This window comes from Pomacea canaliculata, linkage group LG10 (genome assembly GCF_003073045.1).
Source record: "Pomacea canaliculata isolate SZHN2017 linkage group LG10, ASM307304v1, whole genome shotgun sequence".
NCBI lineage: Eukaryota > Metazoa > Mollusca > Gastropoda > Architaenioglossa > Ampullariidae > Pomacea > Pomacea canaliculata.
The window spans coordinates 6,362,578-6,379,376 of record NC_037599.1 but is presented as its reverse complement, the minus strand read 5'-3'; the positions used below and the strand labels follow the sequence as shown (position 1 = coordinate 6,379,376).

Below are 16,799 nucleotides of genomic sequence, written 5' to 3'. Positions count from 1 at the left end.
ACCTGCAATGTCTAATTTGCTGACATTAAACCTGTATCTTTGATGGTAAAACACATAATTAGGATTTTCATTCTGCGTAACTAGCGCAAACTAATCATATCTATATGTTGCAATGATATTCTAGATTTCACTTTATTCTGTGCCCAAGTGCAGCGGCGGCGTTAGGGGGTGGCAAATGGGGCGGCCGCCCCAGGCCCCGCTCTCAAAGGGGCCCCGCGCTTTAGCCCCGAGGTCATCTTTATGACATATTGCCAGCTGTGTTAAACAAGTTGTGACAAAAACATTGACGCTCAGAAAACACTTCTAAGTTTTAATTAAGCAAATTATTGAACCCATGTCTTCACGTTAACCCCGACAATAACAAGCAGTTTAAGTTATCGTCACCATATTATTTCGCTTTAAGAAAAAACCGCTACAGCCAAAAACGGTGGGAAAGGTTACCAACAATTAAAACACTAAATTCATTCGTTACTTCGCGAAATATATCCAGCCTATCTAACTGTATATAAATCAGTGCTTCCGGCATCACATTAATAGGGATGTTGATACACGTACTCCATTACCCCGGCCCCGCGCGGATGGTCGGCCCCAGGCCCCGCGTGTTCCTAACGGTTCCTAACGCCGCCTCTGCCCAAGTGACAATGTAAAGGTTTGTGTCACAGTACTATCTCTAGGGAGTAGGGAATGATGCCCCCAGTTTATTGCACTTAGCAAAATTCAGCCATTTGAAAAACATTTGCTGGAGTTTATATATTGATATGTTTGGAAGTACATGTGCAAATTCCTTAGGTGGCTTGAGTAAGTCTAAGTTGTTTTATGTCCATTGGATGTAACTAAAAAATTTTAAAAAAGAGTGCTGAGAGACATCTGTATAACAAATGTTCATTTTATCTCACTCTTTCTTACCATTTTTTTTTGCTTTCAGAGAGATCATACTACAAAATGGGTTGCGAGTCCTCCTCATCTCAGACCTGGAGCAATCAAGCCACAGGCTCAGCACCTCTGGAAGTCCAGTAGATAGGCAGCTCTCTCTAGAAGAAAAGCACAGTGATATGGAAGAGTCCATGTCAGGAGCTGATACTGATGGATCAAGCACCACAGACACTAGTCATATCAGCAACTGTAGTAGTCAGAAAGAAGATCAAGATGAAAAGAAGGTAGGCCTGTCTGTGATGACCAGGTTGCTATGTCTGCTGTAAGTGTTCAGCAGTGTGGACCTGCCAGTATAAGCTTTCCTTCTGGCATTTGTTTTGGTATTGTAGTCTTCTAATATCTTTCTGAAGATTGTATTGTCAATATTCAGCAAGCAACACTTCATCTTTGAATCAAAACACTCACACACATACATTCATTCATGTATACACATATACAGCACATACATGCCCATTCACTTAAAGATGTAAGCTACAACAGAAGAGATTTTTTAAGGGAAAAAGTGTAATTGGAACATTGATTAGCATGCTGTTGTGTTCAGTCAGGTTATCATTTAGACAGAGGTCAGAATGCTTTTGACCTTGTAACTGCAGTCAGGACATTGGTCCATTCTAAAATATCAAGCAAGGCTTTGGTTTGAGTGTTTACTAGCTATTATTTCTTTCTGTAAGAAGGAGAGAAAACATAAAGATCTGAAGGCAGCAATTATTTAACAGGGACAATAAAATCTGTTTTCTCAATTTTCAGAGATGAAATGCTGGAGCATATGAAATTGAAAGTGTTAAAAATAACAAAAAGTAGAGTTAAAAGCAGCTTTGTATTTGGATTTTTGTTTTGTTTAGATTGCATGTTTTAATTTAAGGAGGAAAAGTGCATTATTATAATTTTTTTTTCAAAGTTGATCCTTAATGTGGGTCGTTGGTGGTGAGGTCCACTCTTTTCTAGCATCCAGCTTTTTGTGAGGATAGTACCCTTCTTTCCCACACTCTCTTACCTTCTCCAATATTCTATGGAGTAAGGTAACCATTGCCGACAGCTGGGGAACTTCACTGCACCACATGGGTATTGAATTGGCACACTTGCTGGGTTATCTTTTCCCCTATGGCTTATCCTAAATATTTTTTAATAAAGATGAGAGAAATACAGTTTTATTAGACATCTTGCACCCGTACAAATAACTATAATCAGTCATTCCACCTGACAAAAGTCAGTGCAGTATCCCTATTCTTGTCCAGAAACATTGATTTTGTCTAATTTTGGTTATTTCCTTCAGAATTACTGAAGCATTCTGAATATTATTAGGAGAGCTGAATGTAGAAAATCATGTAGACATTTGTTAAGGAAATCCTTGAGACAAAAACCGTGCCTTTCTTTTAGGTCCTTTTCACTGATCTGGGTTTTTTCCACCTTGATATCATAGGTCAATAATCCAGGTTAAAGGACTCATTACTGTTCTCCTTTCCAAACAAAATTTTTATACTTGCATACCAGTATGGACTAATTTACTTCATAGTTACAATTATCTTTTGGCTGAAAGACTTTTGTGTACTCCCTATTTGTAGCCAATGAGTTGGTCAAGAAAAGTGGCTGGCTGCTGCCACATACCCAAACTTGTTACCAAGGTGTGTATGTTATGCTATGCTTCTTACATGTTTTACCTGAAGATTCTGTTTTGCAGCGTATTGAGTATTGATGACAATTCATCACAAATGTTCTTTCTTGTAGCATGCACAGTTGCAACTGGTTTTCAGTAGACGAATTTCTGCACAATTTTTATGGCCGTAGGAAAAATGTTTGTGAGCCTGGAGGGATGTAAGAATTATGGTGAGTGTCAGGACTGCATGCAGGCAGGTCTGCAGGACATCAGATCCATTGATGTTCTTCAAAATCAAATTTACATCAAACTTTTTGTGAACATAGGGTTATTATTGGGATTAAAGGTAGCCCTGTGAGGATAGTGCATGACCTACTACTTTCTGCACAAGATTTTTTGCAGTGTTTCAAAAGTACAACACACTATGAACTGACATACATGTACAACAGGCAGGGGGTGATATAAAGGTGCAACATGTTGGAAAGGCAATAGAAAGTTCATTGCATTTTGCTTGTGCACATGTCATTTCATATAATGGATGCACAGATGTCAGTAATTTATGTTTAGTCAAGGATGAATAGAATTGGGAGATAATACTTGTCAATGGAAAACCAAACACATCTGCAAAGTGATGCAGTGGTGTTCACTATGATTTTTGTGACTGTTAATTATAATAAAATGAAAGTTGATTTAACACAAAACACTGAGAGCACCATATCAATGGGTTTTTTCTTTCCTTGGTAGTTTTTATATGCTGTCTTATTTAAATACCAGTTTAGACCAGAAAGTGCTAAACATTGCAGTGACACAGTACTGTCTTGCAGTAAAAACTAAAGAGGTGATTGGCTACAAGTGTAATATGAACATATTTTTTCATTACATAGTACACAATTTCCATCAGCATCTTTACATACACATGGGCACACAATGTATTTATTTATGTCCATCTCATACATTAAAAGCCCAGTAATAGAACATTGAACCAGCATAAAAATATTCATGCATCTCACATAAAGGTATAGTCTTGTCATGCCTGCTGTTCCCACTTTTTAAAATAAGAAAGAAAAAAAATCAAAACCTAAGGCATTGGTTGGTGAAGTAGGATGTCAAGACATTTTGAGCACAACAGTGTTAGTAGCATTACAAAGGCTGACATGCACAAGCCATTTGGTTTCAGACAGTGCATAATTCAAACAGTTCAGGGATCATACAATATATGTATGGTACGAGTTCACTGTTTTATTTTAGAGATTTATTTGTATACACATTTGTAAAGATTTAACAAACAGCAAACAACACTGCACAATTCACAAATAAAAACAGACTGTAGACGTTGCTGCTGGTTTGATCTGAATGCAGTTCATTAACAAAAGGAAGCGCAAATGTAAGAAACATGGACCTTCTGACACAACTGGCAAATATGAATCAATGGAAATTGTCATGGTTTGTTGGCACAGTTCATCCTTTGTGGACAGTTTTTTTCTTTCTAGCATGATCACTTTACTTTTCCTGCTGTTGAAGGTTTGTCTCTTTATTTATTATTCTATACATGTACCATTTTGTAAAGACATGCATGAATTATAAGTTTCTCTTGATTAGACAGTTTTTATTCTTTGGCTCTAGTAAGCAGTTTGTTACCAGTAATATTGCTCTCAAAAATGTGAGCAGTTACATTCCATTCCCATCACTTTTATTAATAGATTGTTGTTGGCTTACTTCCATTTCATTGTATTTTGGCGCAAGTAAATTTGTGAGACCAGCTCCATTTTTCATCATCTGTTGTGTGGCCCAAAAGATTTATTTTTGTACAGTTCATTGTAGATTTCGCAAATTTCTGCTAAATCTCAGAAACCTGTCAAAAACCATCATACAAACTGAATTTCTTCCATATCTCTGCCCTATCGTTGAAGATTTCCAAGTACTTAGATTTGTACATGTCTCTAGGTATGTGTGCCATCTATTTCTTCTTCAGTTTCTACTTTATTTATGTGGAGCTGTGACATCCATCAAGATTTTGTGCAACTCCTAATCCCCAGTGAAAATGGTATCCTCTGAAATTAACATTAAACAATATTATTTTAAAGGTTAAGACATCGATTGTGGTTTTTATATATTTTTTTCAGTTAAAGCATCTTCTAAAGTAGTATCTGACACTGCTATTGTACATATTGGAGAGCTCATTTCACTTGCTTTAACTCCTGAAGTCATGCATTGGTGATTCCTTTTCTGTGTTTGCCATGCTGAAAATGGTGAAGTACAGTTTCTTCATCTCTCTCACACCGACGCATGTACGCAAATGTTCCTTGTTATCTTAATGTTTTAGCATGCAAACTGCGAAAGTCTTTACACTTACTTTGTAAATTGTTGACATTTTTATAAACTATAATGGCATTATCATAATATTAGTTCGAATGAGAGAAAGAATTAATCTATTCTATAATTTTCATTTACAGTCTACAAACACAGTCCACTTAATTTTTTCCTTCATATACACAAAATCACTCTCTGCACTTTTATATCTCTTGATTAGTCTGTCTTGCAGATATCCTTTTGTTAATTACTTTTCATTGTTACTGTTATCTCCTGTATGAGTGTGATTTTGTGCTATTGAAATTGTACATATTTTTATGGGAAATCTTCGAGCAACACATCAAACTTTTGTTCTTCATTTTAAGATCACAAATTCCTAGCTGTCACCTCAGTCTGGTAAAATTGTGTGAATGGGCTATTCCACTAAAACTGCTTTTTCCCTCCATGAAATTTAACAGTTGTAGAATTTACTTTGTGCTTTGTGATTTGCTTATTGATGAGAGACTGTGGCTGTTGATGTTTGCATGTGTGTGTTTTCTGCAGGCAGCTGCAGCTCTCTGTATTGGCAGTGGCAGCTTTGCTGATCCACCAGACATACCTGGTCTATCTCATTTCTTGGAGCACAGTAAGTTATTCTATGCAAATCTATACAACCATTGTTATTTTTTTTAAAACAGGTTTATTTTTGGAATAGGGTTCTGGTTGCATAGAGATTTTACTTGTACTCTGGAGACAATGTTGCCTTAGTGTAGTAATTACACAATGAAATTATGAATGAACATGCTCCTTGACAATCCATTTGGGACTTATGGGTCAGAAAGATAGGTTATAAACATCAATTTTTAATTGAACTGAAGAGAAGAAATTAATGAAGAGCCTTGCAATCCGCTGCCTGTTAATCATTGAGCAGTGTGTATTTCTGTGCAGTGGTTTTCATGGGCAGCAAAAAGTACCGCAAAGAAAATGCTTTTGATGACTTCATCGCCAGACATGGAGGAGAAAGCAATGCATGCACTGATACTGAGATGGTGAGTCTTAAGTATTGTGGTTGAACAACCCTTCCCATTGGAAGAGTCAATTAATGGCTTAATGAAATTTTTGCTTTTAGGCACTTCACATTTATTGTAACAAGTGTAAAATGGAAAGCAATTAGAAGTATTCCCTCCCTTTTATTTTCTAATTTTTTGCATTGTTTGGTGTGATCTGTTTGCGCTAATTTAGCATGGTAGTGTGCAATGATTTCACACAGGGCTTGTGTTTTGTTCTTTTCATACACAGACAACCTTCTTCTTTGACATCCCCAAACAGTACTTTTACAAAGCCCTGGATATATTTGCGCACTTCTTTATCTCACCCTTGTTTCTCAAATCAAGTGTTGACCGGGAGATTATGGCAATTGACAACGGTGAGTCATCCTCATAAAATTTTTTCTGATATCTCATTTGAGTAAAGGATGCAAACTTCAGTTTGCAAGCACTTTGCTGTACAGGTTTTGTAAGATAATATTCCAGATGCACATTTGTAAAAGAGAGGAGATAGTTGCACTTTTTTTGCTAGAAGTTACCAGTGTTTGACTTATTTCACTGAATTTAAACTGGATTATCGTTGGTTTCATTTTTTCTTTGTAGATCATATACAAAGAACAATGTTTCAAGAGCACGGTTGTTTTTGTCACAGAATTTCAGATGGTTGTACCATATGACCTTGAGCGCTACCATCAGCTGCTGGGCACCTTGGCGAATCCGGGCAACCCTGTGGGGAGATTTTTATATGGTTAGTTATCAGGCAACAAAGTCCTTCAAATTTTTGGTTTAAAAGAAAATGGGGACATCTTTGTTGTCCTCTTAGTTTCACTCTCTCAACTGTTCCCCCTTTTGTCTTTTCCTCTTACCATTATTGTCTCTTACAATTATTTATGGATACAATTTGTGCAGTGTATTATGCATTTTAATTATATCTGCATTTGATGTAATGTAATTTTTTTGCAAAAAACACTTTTAAGGTATTTGACATCAAAGAAGCATGCAGAATGAAATAAATTTTAAAAACCATATAACCATTTTGAATAGGAATAGTTTTTATTTCATTATCAGGTTTTTTTGATTTTTCTTTTTTAAGGTAATTTAAAGGTCCTGAAGACTATTCCACAGGAACAGAATATTGATGTATATGGGCGATTACGAGAGTTCTACAAACGGGTATACTCTGCGCACTACATGACCTTGGCAATTCAGGCTCCAGGTACAACAACATAGCATGAGTCTGATGGGAGTGTGGGTTGAGCTGACTATTCTTCTTGTTCCTAATCACCCCCATTGGAGCACAGGGCCACAAGAGCTGATTATTACACAGGCAGTTTTTGTCTCTTCTCTGCAAGAGATATATATATATAAAAAAAAAAAAGCAAAATATTCACATGAATAGTTACGTGAAGTAAAACAAATAATACAGGTTGATGGAACAAAAACGCTAAGAGTATGAATGGGGCAAGTTAAGTCAGTAACATGGAGAAAAATCATAATAACCCTCATGTCTCTTTGAAAATCACTTGTCTTGCCCATTCACATAGTTTTAAAAAAGCATTAATATGAGCACATAAAAATAGAAAAGCTCCATTGTCATCATGTTACCAGTTACAAAGCGGTGTCATACAAGCATACTATCATGATCAACTGTCTCATGGTCTTCACATAGTCATGTCATCTGGTACCGTACGAAGAAGAAATACCATTTTTAGTGATAAAATTTCTTTCTTCAAGTACTTAACAGATAACATGACAGCTAGCTCCCTCCCGCCTGCTGTGTTTTCCAGACTCAGTCCAGGCAAAAACCTGGAGTTGAGTGCTCACTAGTGTGATAAGTGGGGATTCGGGGAGTGGGGGGCTGAACTGATTTCATGACCTACTGTTCTGTAGTCATTTGACTAGAACGGTTTGGACAGCTGGATTTGAAGTAGCTAAAGGTCATATCATAGTCATGTCATCTGGTAAGTACTCGAAGAAAAAAATTTTATCACTAAAAATGGTATTTTATTGTGCTCGCTTTTTAAGTGACTGGATGCTCAACTGTGTTACACTTAAACTTGAAATGAAGTATTCAGATGAATCTTTTTTCACCTCCCTTTGACTGTGGGGTCTTGAAATGTCTCTCTGTGTAACACCGTTGTTTTACTTATTCAGTTTCTGTACAGCATATTGAGTTTGCCTATGGTGAGATTGTGCTGTGAAGTCTGCTAATCTACATCGATATTGCTGCCCAATTAGACCTCATTCTGGTTTCAAGATGGTGCTATCGAATTAGGTCCGTTGCTAGAGTACATATTTGTCCAAAGTCAAGCAAAGTAACTCTTGCTGCAAAAATTTCTCACAGACTATGCTAAGTCATGATTGGCCATGATGTCAAGATAAAAGACATAGTATCTAGTTGTTAATCAACTATGGACTGTGGTTGAATCTGCAAATGTCAAATAAATCATCTCCCCCTTCCACCCACCCTCAACTCCAGTTCATTAATATTGGTAAGAAAACTTGAGCACAAAGTAAGTCATGCATTACTTGACAACAGAGATACACTCTGAGAAATGCATTGTTAGGCAGTTTTGTCATGCAGACATCACAGTGTTCTTACACAAGCAAAGTTGTTATCATGTACATAATTTTGTGTGTTGTACTTTGATTATAGTTCTTGTATCACCGTAGATTTGTTTAGCTATCATCAGCACAAATACTTGAGAATGTTGTGCTAAGGTGTTATCATGGGTACAGTGATTGGAATAGGAATTATGGGACCACTATCATATATGTGTTCTATTGTTGACTAAAATGCCATTATGCAGTGCATAAACTCCTCGTGTATGTGGCCACTCAAATATAAATATCCTTTATGCCATCTAATTTTTAAAAATATTTTTGATATGATTTGCTTACAACTATTTTTAACCGATAATGTATGATAGGCTGATATAGTTTCTAATTTGGTGCTTTTCAGTTAAGACACTGTGGTTGAGATTAGTGCCTCAGACCTTACCAAATTTTTGTAACCCTAAGGTCGTATTTGCATCCTAAATAATTTGATTGTAGTAAAAGCACAGGCAAGGCAAAATTCCATTTTGAAAAAAATTGCTTTTGGCAAGTACGTGACATGCTAAAAATATAAACATCACATCGCAAAACACTCTTTCATGCTAAGTGATATTACATTGTAAAAAGTTAGCAGATGGAAGTAAAAGAGAGGTAATATCAGTGACGCTCAAACACATAATTGTTGGTGATGAACTTTTTGCATATGTAAAATTTATTTTCTTTTGTGTTACAGATTCTCTAGATGACCTACAAGATCTTGTGCAAGATATTTTTCATGCCATTCCCAACAAGTAGGTATTCTTGGTTTTTAAAGTATTAGTATCCTGGTGCTGTATTGGTAATTGCTACCATTATTTTTCATTCAGAATTTTTAGAGGCTTTTCTTAGAGAAAGAATTTTCTGGAGCAGATAATAAGGCCATGCAGGAGCAGATAATAAGAAGGCCATGCAGATTTTTGTCATGTCATCGTGGCTTTTTACATTTGTATGGGACTTGCCAATCAAAATAATTATCCACTATGTTTAGTCATTGGTCTTATTTTTCTGAACAGCTTTTGTATCACTTATTTACTGTGCATCCAGAGGGGAGGGGTGCATGAATGCAAAGCCACAGGTGTTCAAGGAGGGATTATTTTTAAATACTTACTTGAACAGAGCGAGATCTAGTAATTATTAATTATTGTGCCTCTTTGATTAAACTTGAAATACGTCCATTAAGCAGCACTAGATGAATCATATACAATATTTATTCATAGCTTGTTTCTTGAGAAGTAACCATCCACAATTATTTATTTCCAGCAAAATATTGCGCCCTTCATTTCATGAGCATAGGGTGAGAACTGTCTTTATTACTTTTTATTTGGTTGAAAAATAAAAACACTAGTTATTCAAATGAGTGATAAGAACAGCACTTACATATTTTTCCAAGATTCTTGTCTACTTTTTTGTGTTAACACTGGTTTTTTATTATTATTTTCAGGATCCCTTTGTGCCAGAAAAATTTCACAAATTTTTAAAAGGTACAGTATCAAAACACAATTAAAATAATTACTGATGTGCAAAGGTTGAAATTTTTTACTCATTTAATAAATATTTTTAGAAATTACATAAAAATGTGTTGAAATTAAAACATATTCTTTATCCATTATTAATTATCTACTTATTTTTTGTTTAGAACCATCAAAGCACTGGTCTTTGTTTTATATCCATGTATACTACCTCTTCACCCCATAGAATGTATATGCTACATTGGTTTTTTTTATGCACTGAATCTGGTTTACGTGTCACTTCTGCTTTTTTTTTCATCTTTCTTCACCTTTTCACCTCTTACATCTGTAGTGGTGCCTGTAGAAGATTGTCACAAATTGGAAATTAGCTGGGCTCTACCACCTATGATGAAACATTTCAAGTGAGTGTTGTTGTTACAGAAAGTTTATGACAGATGGAAGTGAGTACAGCTGTAAGAATTTTTTTGGTATTTTTGTTGTTTTACACTAAATCAACAACTAAGGCTGCCTAACAGCAATGCATCCAGCTTTTTTTTAAGCTACAAACCCAGGGAAAGAAGCACTTCAGGGATTTGTATTTTTACCATTATGGTTGCGAGTATATATGTAAAACTTAAGGCTGTGAACCATAGTGGAACAACTATTGATCACTGAGTAGGTTATGGGATAATTCATCCTGAACATCGACCAAAAAACCCTTTTCCATTAGACTCAATTATTCCTGCACACTTAATGTCCATGTATTTTTATTGTCTTTGCTGCCAGACTTTTGATGATTGTTTTTTAAATGATATTGCTGCTTACCTATTTTCTGACTTGATGTTCGTTTCTGAAATGATATTGCTGTCTTATCTGTTCTTGTCTGCGTTCATTTCCTGTTTAACATCAGCTTCTGGCACCTGACAAGTTATTGTTTCCAGGTTAAAAAAGTAAACATTTTGATTATTGAGTTTTAATGTGCTTTTTGTTTTGTAAAGGGACATATTGGTTGCTTGGAATAACACAGATTATGTTGATATGTTGGTGCTGTGATGCAGGTCCAAACCACTGGAGTATATTGCAGTGCCTATTACTCATGAGGGACCAGGCAGTGTGCTGTCTTACTTGAGGAAAAGGTTTGCTCAATATTTTTCAGCTATATGAGATTTTTAAGAATCTCTCACTATACAGTGCCCTTAATTTTGAAAATACAAAATCGAATGCTGCTATATGATAACACTCAAGAAGAGAATATGGAAGAAGGTAAAAAAAAGAAAAACAGTTTTATTTCTCCAAGCAATGCAACAGCTGATCATAACAAAGACATGCGAGTTGAATTCTTGTTTACTCTTTATAATCACAAACAGTTACTAACAACATCTTAAATAACGTATCTTGCATTAATTTTTACAAAACAAAATTTAACGGTGGTTACATTTTATAAGATCTAGAGCATTTTTGTCATCATTTTGCACTTGGAAAGAAAGGTTTTGTCTGATAACCCAAAATAAAGCAGCAGAGGCCACCTAAACAGTATACATTTAAACAACTTGGAATGTGAGGCTCTAAGTCATGGAGGCTTCATGGTAACAGGAAAGATTTTTGGTAGTCATTCACTGCCAGTGCTGATGTTATTTGTTTTATATTTTAAAAAGAGGAAACATTTTACATAGAAAACAAATGTCCCTGATTTAGGTATCCATTTTAGTACTGATACTAATTCTGCTTTATTTATTAGCATCAAGAATCTGAGAGTTTAGCTTTTCTTTTTCTCAACTGTTTCTTGCCAGGTCGTGGGCTCTTTCACTTCAAGGTGGAAATTCAGGGTCTGGGTATGACTCCAACTCATTGTGGAGTGGTTTCTTTATCAGCATTGTTTTGACTGATCATGGCCTAGAAAATGTGGCAGAGGTAGGAAGTTGTTTAAAAGCATTTCTGTAACAAATTTTTGCAACAACATGGTTTACAGCCGTGGACCCTATGTGCATGCATGTGCGTGTTGTGCGTGTGGACATGTGATGGATAGAAGAGAATGAATATGTAAGTGAAGTCTATCAAAGGAATCTATCTAATGGCAAGAAATCTGTCTGTTTAGGTAATCAAAGTATTATTCCAGTACATGCAATTGCAGCGGCAATGTGGTCCACTGTTGTGGTTCTTCACAGAATTGCAAGAAATTGAAGACATTAAATTCCGTTTTAAAGATGAAGTAAGTTTAATGTGCTTCAGATTAATATACATTTCATAGGACCTGCTTTATAGAAATTTGCAGCATATATCTGTTGTCCATGATTTTTTTTTACAGGTCAAGAAAAGATTTTTTTTTTTCATTGGCTATTTTGTAATTGTGTTATTTTTGTGAACTGATTCTTTAGAGACAGTAAAATTTACCCTTGAAGCAAATTTCTGCCTGATATACAAAATTTATTTTTTAAATATTTGAGATACAGTATTGTTTTTCGGAATTAATTATTGTTTTATTATGTTGTTCATTTTGGGTGATTTGAAATGGTTACCTTGTTACCTTTTACAATTATATGTAATTTAATTTTTCCTCTTTTTATTTGATACAGACTGATCCCATTGACAACGTGGAGCAGGTTTCTGAGAATATGCAGCTATTTCCCACGGAGTACTACTTCACTGGTCGTTCTTTGCTGTTCATTTATGATCCTCAGGTCATTCATACCCTCTATGCCTTTTGTTGATCTTTTGCACCATGTTCCAGTCACATTTGTATTAGTGTGCTTTCTCTTCTTTCTTCTGTTGTTTTTTATTTCATAATCTGGCTGCATGTCTGTACTTTGGGTTGCATATATGTAAGAGTACTATAGGCACTGTATTATGGGAGTTAACTAAACCTGGCATTGTTGATCTGTGGCAGCTGATTTGATTTTCGGCTAGGATTGTGATGTATGTGTGCAGGTAATTCAAGAATGTCTGGGCTACCTACTTCCTGAGCTGTGCTGCATAACGCTGTTAACAAAAAACTTTGAACATTCTGATATCTGCAACATGGTAGAACCCTACTTTGGCACCCGCTACACGATCACAGGTTAAGCAGCAAGATCTCTACTTTGATTGTCAGTAAAGTTTCATTGACACAGTGTGTGGCTCTGTGTGTGAGAGAGAGAAATTATGAGAGGAAAAGTATGCAAGTTTTGAAACTATTTTAGCTTTGATGATTTGCAAGTGCCAGTCTTGGCTATGAATAACTGGAGTACTTGCTGAGCTAAATAATCCCTATGCAATATCTCTGTATTTACAGATTTCTTTCCACAGCCACTTGCAGCTTTAAGAAGAAAAAGGAAATCACATTTTTAGAACTAAGAAAATTTTCAAAGTTTTATTTGTCTGAAATGTTAAACACAAACCATGAACATTATTTAACCCCTTTCTAATTACCCTACTAGCTTTGGTTTTGGTATCCATCTGGCTGTCAGCTCCTATACATTTATCATTGACAGGCAGTTTGTGGTACCTAGGGAATGCAAAAGTGATGAACAAGGGGAACATGAGACTTATTTTGTTTATGTGACTTTTAAGAACAGGTTATAAAGTCAGCTAACATTCTTATTTGTGCCTTGACTTTATTTGTAACCTAGATTTAATTCCTGTTTTGCAGATATTCCACAAGACTGGAAGGATAGCTGGACAGGTTAGGTACTAGTGCATGCACGTTCATTTAAGTCCTTTCTTCTGATTCTTTACCCTTCCCCCTTTGTTCATTTTCTTTGTCATTGTACCTTCTTTTATTTTCAAGATTGGTATCCTTTTTTTTTTTTAAATGATTAAATGTAGACCTTTGTGTAAAGTTTATTTTGCATTTCATTTATTTTTGTTTTTTTATTAACTAATAAAGGAAGTAAAAGAGATGGGGAGCGAAGAGATTAAATGTTTTGATGGTCTTAAAATCTGTGCAGAAAATTATTTTAAATGTTTATTCCTGCAGTGGCATACCATCTTTATCAATGGATAGCTTTTTTTCAGCCTTGAAACCAAATCCAGAATTGTACCTTCCTGAACCTAATCCATTTATTCGTAAGTACTGTTTGACATATATTAATAGATGTGTGGATATTTATTAATATTGGTGTGGGATTTTTATTCATTTTGATAAATTCTGGCTTAAGAACTAGTAAATACTTGTGTCCTGTTTACTTCACCTTAAAAGGAGTTCAATATAGGTATTAAGAACCCCCCCCTTCCCCTCAAGTAGAAGTGCTATTTCTGAGACATGATAAACATTACATTTTATGAATTGCGTGAAATTCTTTTCCAGCACAGGTCTTTGAACTTGTTTACGAGAAGAGATTTGAGGTATGTTGATACGTTAAACAGCCTCTGCAACTATGGGAGAGATTGGCAGTACAGGGTCATAGCGAAAGCCCATAGCGAAATCTCTTTAAGCTTTGATTTTCAACTACTTCCACAAATACATAGCTGGAATGACTGGTGATCATCCATGTTATCAGTTTATTTAATATTATGGTATTAATTGTTGGTAATATAGTATTATTAATTTTGGGGTATTGCAATGTCTTGATGTGGGAATGTGCCATTGGTTTATTTTAGAAGCAGTGTTGTCTCAGAGATTGGTTGCTGGCTCAGATTGATCAGCAAATGGAATAAATAAGCACTTTTCTTTAAACATTCCCTGTGGTTTTCTTTTTGGGGATTTTTTTTTTTTTAGCTACCTGTTCGAGTGGTGGATAATGAGTTTAGCTGCATGTGGTACAAGAAAGACAGCAAATACAAGTTGCCAAAAGGTAAAGTCATATGATTTAGGTTGAAGTTTATTTGCTGCTTGCTCTGTTGCCATTAAAGTACTTACTATGAGATCTGGTAAATAGATATGAACAGGACTGCATAAGGAGCAGAGACACAGAAAGAATGTGTGGAAATTCCTGCCATCCATGATTTGTCCATTCTGCCAGGGAATCCTGCAAGCTCTATCAGTGGATCCCAAGAGCCTATAATTTCAAGGGATAGATCCATGCTCTTACAAATTGGCTGCCTAAAGTGAGTCCTTGGCCGATAGTTATTCTGCCTGAATATTTTTCAGACGCAGCGGCCCTGTTTGTTTGAAAGACTTGGTGAGGGCTTTTGACTGCAAAGACTTAGTCTCTTGAAAGAGGTTGGCCCTGTAGATTAGGACACGCAACGAGCCATTGACGACAACATAGGCGCATGGGACTTCTTTTTCATAGCTCAAATTAAATACAGGACAACCGACCATCTTTTCCCATAACATATATATTAACATTGGTTACGTTGATTGAAATCTCCTATGATAAATTTAGCACCATCAGGACAAGTCAAGAATGTTACATCTGCAATGCACTGTAATGTATTGAAAAATATTGCTCTGGGATGAATGTACACAAGAGTGAAAAACAACTGAAGGAATTCTCTTGGGAAGTAAAATGGATGAAGCAAAATTATGAGTAGTTAAAGGTCGTGAGTATACATCCTTTCACAAAGAATTGCCTTAATACAATACTTGTTGACTTAGAAACAGACTCCTCCACCACGCGCCTTACTGGTAGCTGCTGCAAATCTGTCTGATCTAAATGGCCCACAGAAGCCGGTAATATCTATGTCAGTCGCCTTCATGGAGCCATGTTTCGGTAAATGCCAACAAATAAGTGTCCCTGTGTAGTCGAAAGTTGTGTACCTACGCTTCAAGCTCATCAGTCTCGCCACAAATGGGCTTGACTTTAGATAACAGGACAGATGAAGATTGAGGAAAGGAATTGAGAGCTGCAGACATCATACAACAAGGAGCAGCCAGCTTTTTAGTGTAAAAACTAAAGTTAAATCTACTAAAGAAAGGAAAAGCTCTTAACTTCGTCTTTCAGAAAAGAGAACAATCGAAAACTTTTAGTAAAAGAGTTGTGATGACTCGGCGCAGCGCACCATGTACCACCAGGCATTCTTACACGAACATTGACACTTATAATAGGAGGATGTGGCTACAGTCACATATGTCATGTATGGGTTAGCCAGCTTCACTTTCCCCCCTAAGTGACCGCTCTTATTGATCCTCTTTGGTAGAGCTATGAAGATGCTCGTATTTGCGGCTGCAGAGGGGCATTATGGCTTGCAGTCTGAGAGGAGTACAGAAACTTTCAGGTATATGGAATAGCATAGTTCACAGGAACTATATAAACAAACTTGTTTTGGTTGCATCTTACCTCCAAAAAAAGGTAGAGTGTATGCAGAGTACTAGCTTCCTTTTTGTTTAAGGATCTGTACAACCAATCAGAATGTGTGCCATGAAGGAGGCTCATTCAGTTTTCAAATGGCATTCCTCTGCTTTTTTCACATATGGAGATTGTTCACCAAAGAACTTTCACACTTTCTGTATCAAAGCATGCAGTAGCTACTTTGAAACTATCTATTGTTTGTAACATTTTTCTGTTTTGCCAGTATTATCTCACTCAGTTGTTCATCACTGTGCTCTGGTCTCTTGCACAATCTTTAAATCCAAGATGGCCATGTTTTGATGACCTCTATTTAGGAGACTAAAAATTCTTGTGCTACAGTTGAGCAGCATCACTCAACAGCACAACATGGCAACCTGCTTAAACTGCCTCAGACCTGTGTTTTAGACATGATTATGAGTGACTGTTTTGTTACCGGAAAGTTTGATTGGACATAATTCAGAACCTCAGAATCTATCATTTAAGCCTACCTTACCATGTACCTTGCTTTGCCCCCTTAAGCCTATTTGGTGGCACAATGGTGTTGGTTTGCCCTTCTGTTGTTTTGCTTCTGGTTGGGAGTATCTGAGCGGTACAGCACTCCACATCGTCATTACTGCAAGTATGCTAATTTGTCAGTGAACATTACCAGATTCCCACCTGATAGTCAGGTTATCTGGTAAATTGA

At 36.2% G+C, this 16,799-nt stretch overlaps 1 protein-coding gene across 8 annotated transcripts in view; it reads left to right on the top strand.

Annotated features, from left to right (window-relative positions):
- LOC112573820 (nardilysin-like) overlaps positions 1 to 16,799 on the top strand; it is a 32,297-nt gene that overhangs the window by 6,043 nt on the left and 9,455 nt on the right. For 5 of the 8 annotated variants that reach the window (XM_025254443.1, XM_025254447.1, XM_025254449.1 and 2 more), the window contains 21 exons: positions 926 to 1,157; positions 2,496 to 2,555; positions 3,887 to 3,970; positions 5,381 to 5,462; positions 5,765 to 5,865; positions 6,116 to 6,242; positions 6,515 to 6,610; positions 6,956 to 7,078; positions 9,152 to 9,209; positions 9,718 to 9,751; positions 9,899 to 9,938; positions 10,258 to 10,327; positions 10,964 to 11,041; positions 11,696 to 11,816; positions 12,001 to 12,114; positions 12,479 to 12,583; positions 12,831 to 12,960; positions 13,531 to 13,563; positions 13,896 to 13,946; positions 14,188 to 14,225; positions 14,599 to 14,674. In XM_025254443.1, coding sequence (XP_025110228.1) covers positions 926 to 1,157; positions 2,496 to 2,555; positions 3,887 to 3,970; positions 5,381 to 5,462; positions 5,765 to 5,865; positions 6,116 to 6,242; positions 6,515 to 6,610; positions 6,956 to 7,078; positions 9,152 to 9,209; positions 9,718 to 9,751; positions 9,899 to 9,938; positions 10,258 to 10,327; positions 10,964 to 11,041; positions 11,696 to 11,816; positions 12,001 to 12,114; positions 12,479 to 12,583; positions 12,831 to 12,960; positions 13,531 to 13,563; positions 13,896 to 13,946; positions 14,188 to 14,225; positions 14,599 to 14,674 — 1,853 coding nt within the window. The remainder of the gene's footprint in view (positions 1 to 925; positions 1,158 to 2,495; positions 2,556 to 3,886; positions 3,971 to 5,380; positions 5,463 to 5,764; positions 5,866 to 6,115; positions 6,243 to 6,514; positions 6,611 to 6,955; positions 7,079 to 9,151; positions 9,210 to 9,717; positions 9,752 to 9,898; positions 9,939 to 10,257; positions 10,328 to 10,963; positions 11,042 to 11,695; positions 11,817 to 12,000; positions 12,115 to 12,478; positions 12,584 to 12,830; positions 12,961 to 13,530; positions 13,564 to 13,895; positions 13,947 to 14,187; positions 14,226 to 14,598; positions 14,675 to 16,799) is intronic. The other 3 variants (XM_025254444.1, XM_025254445.1, XM_025254446.1) reach the window with 3 other exon arrangements.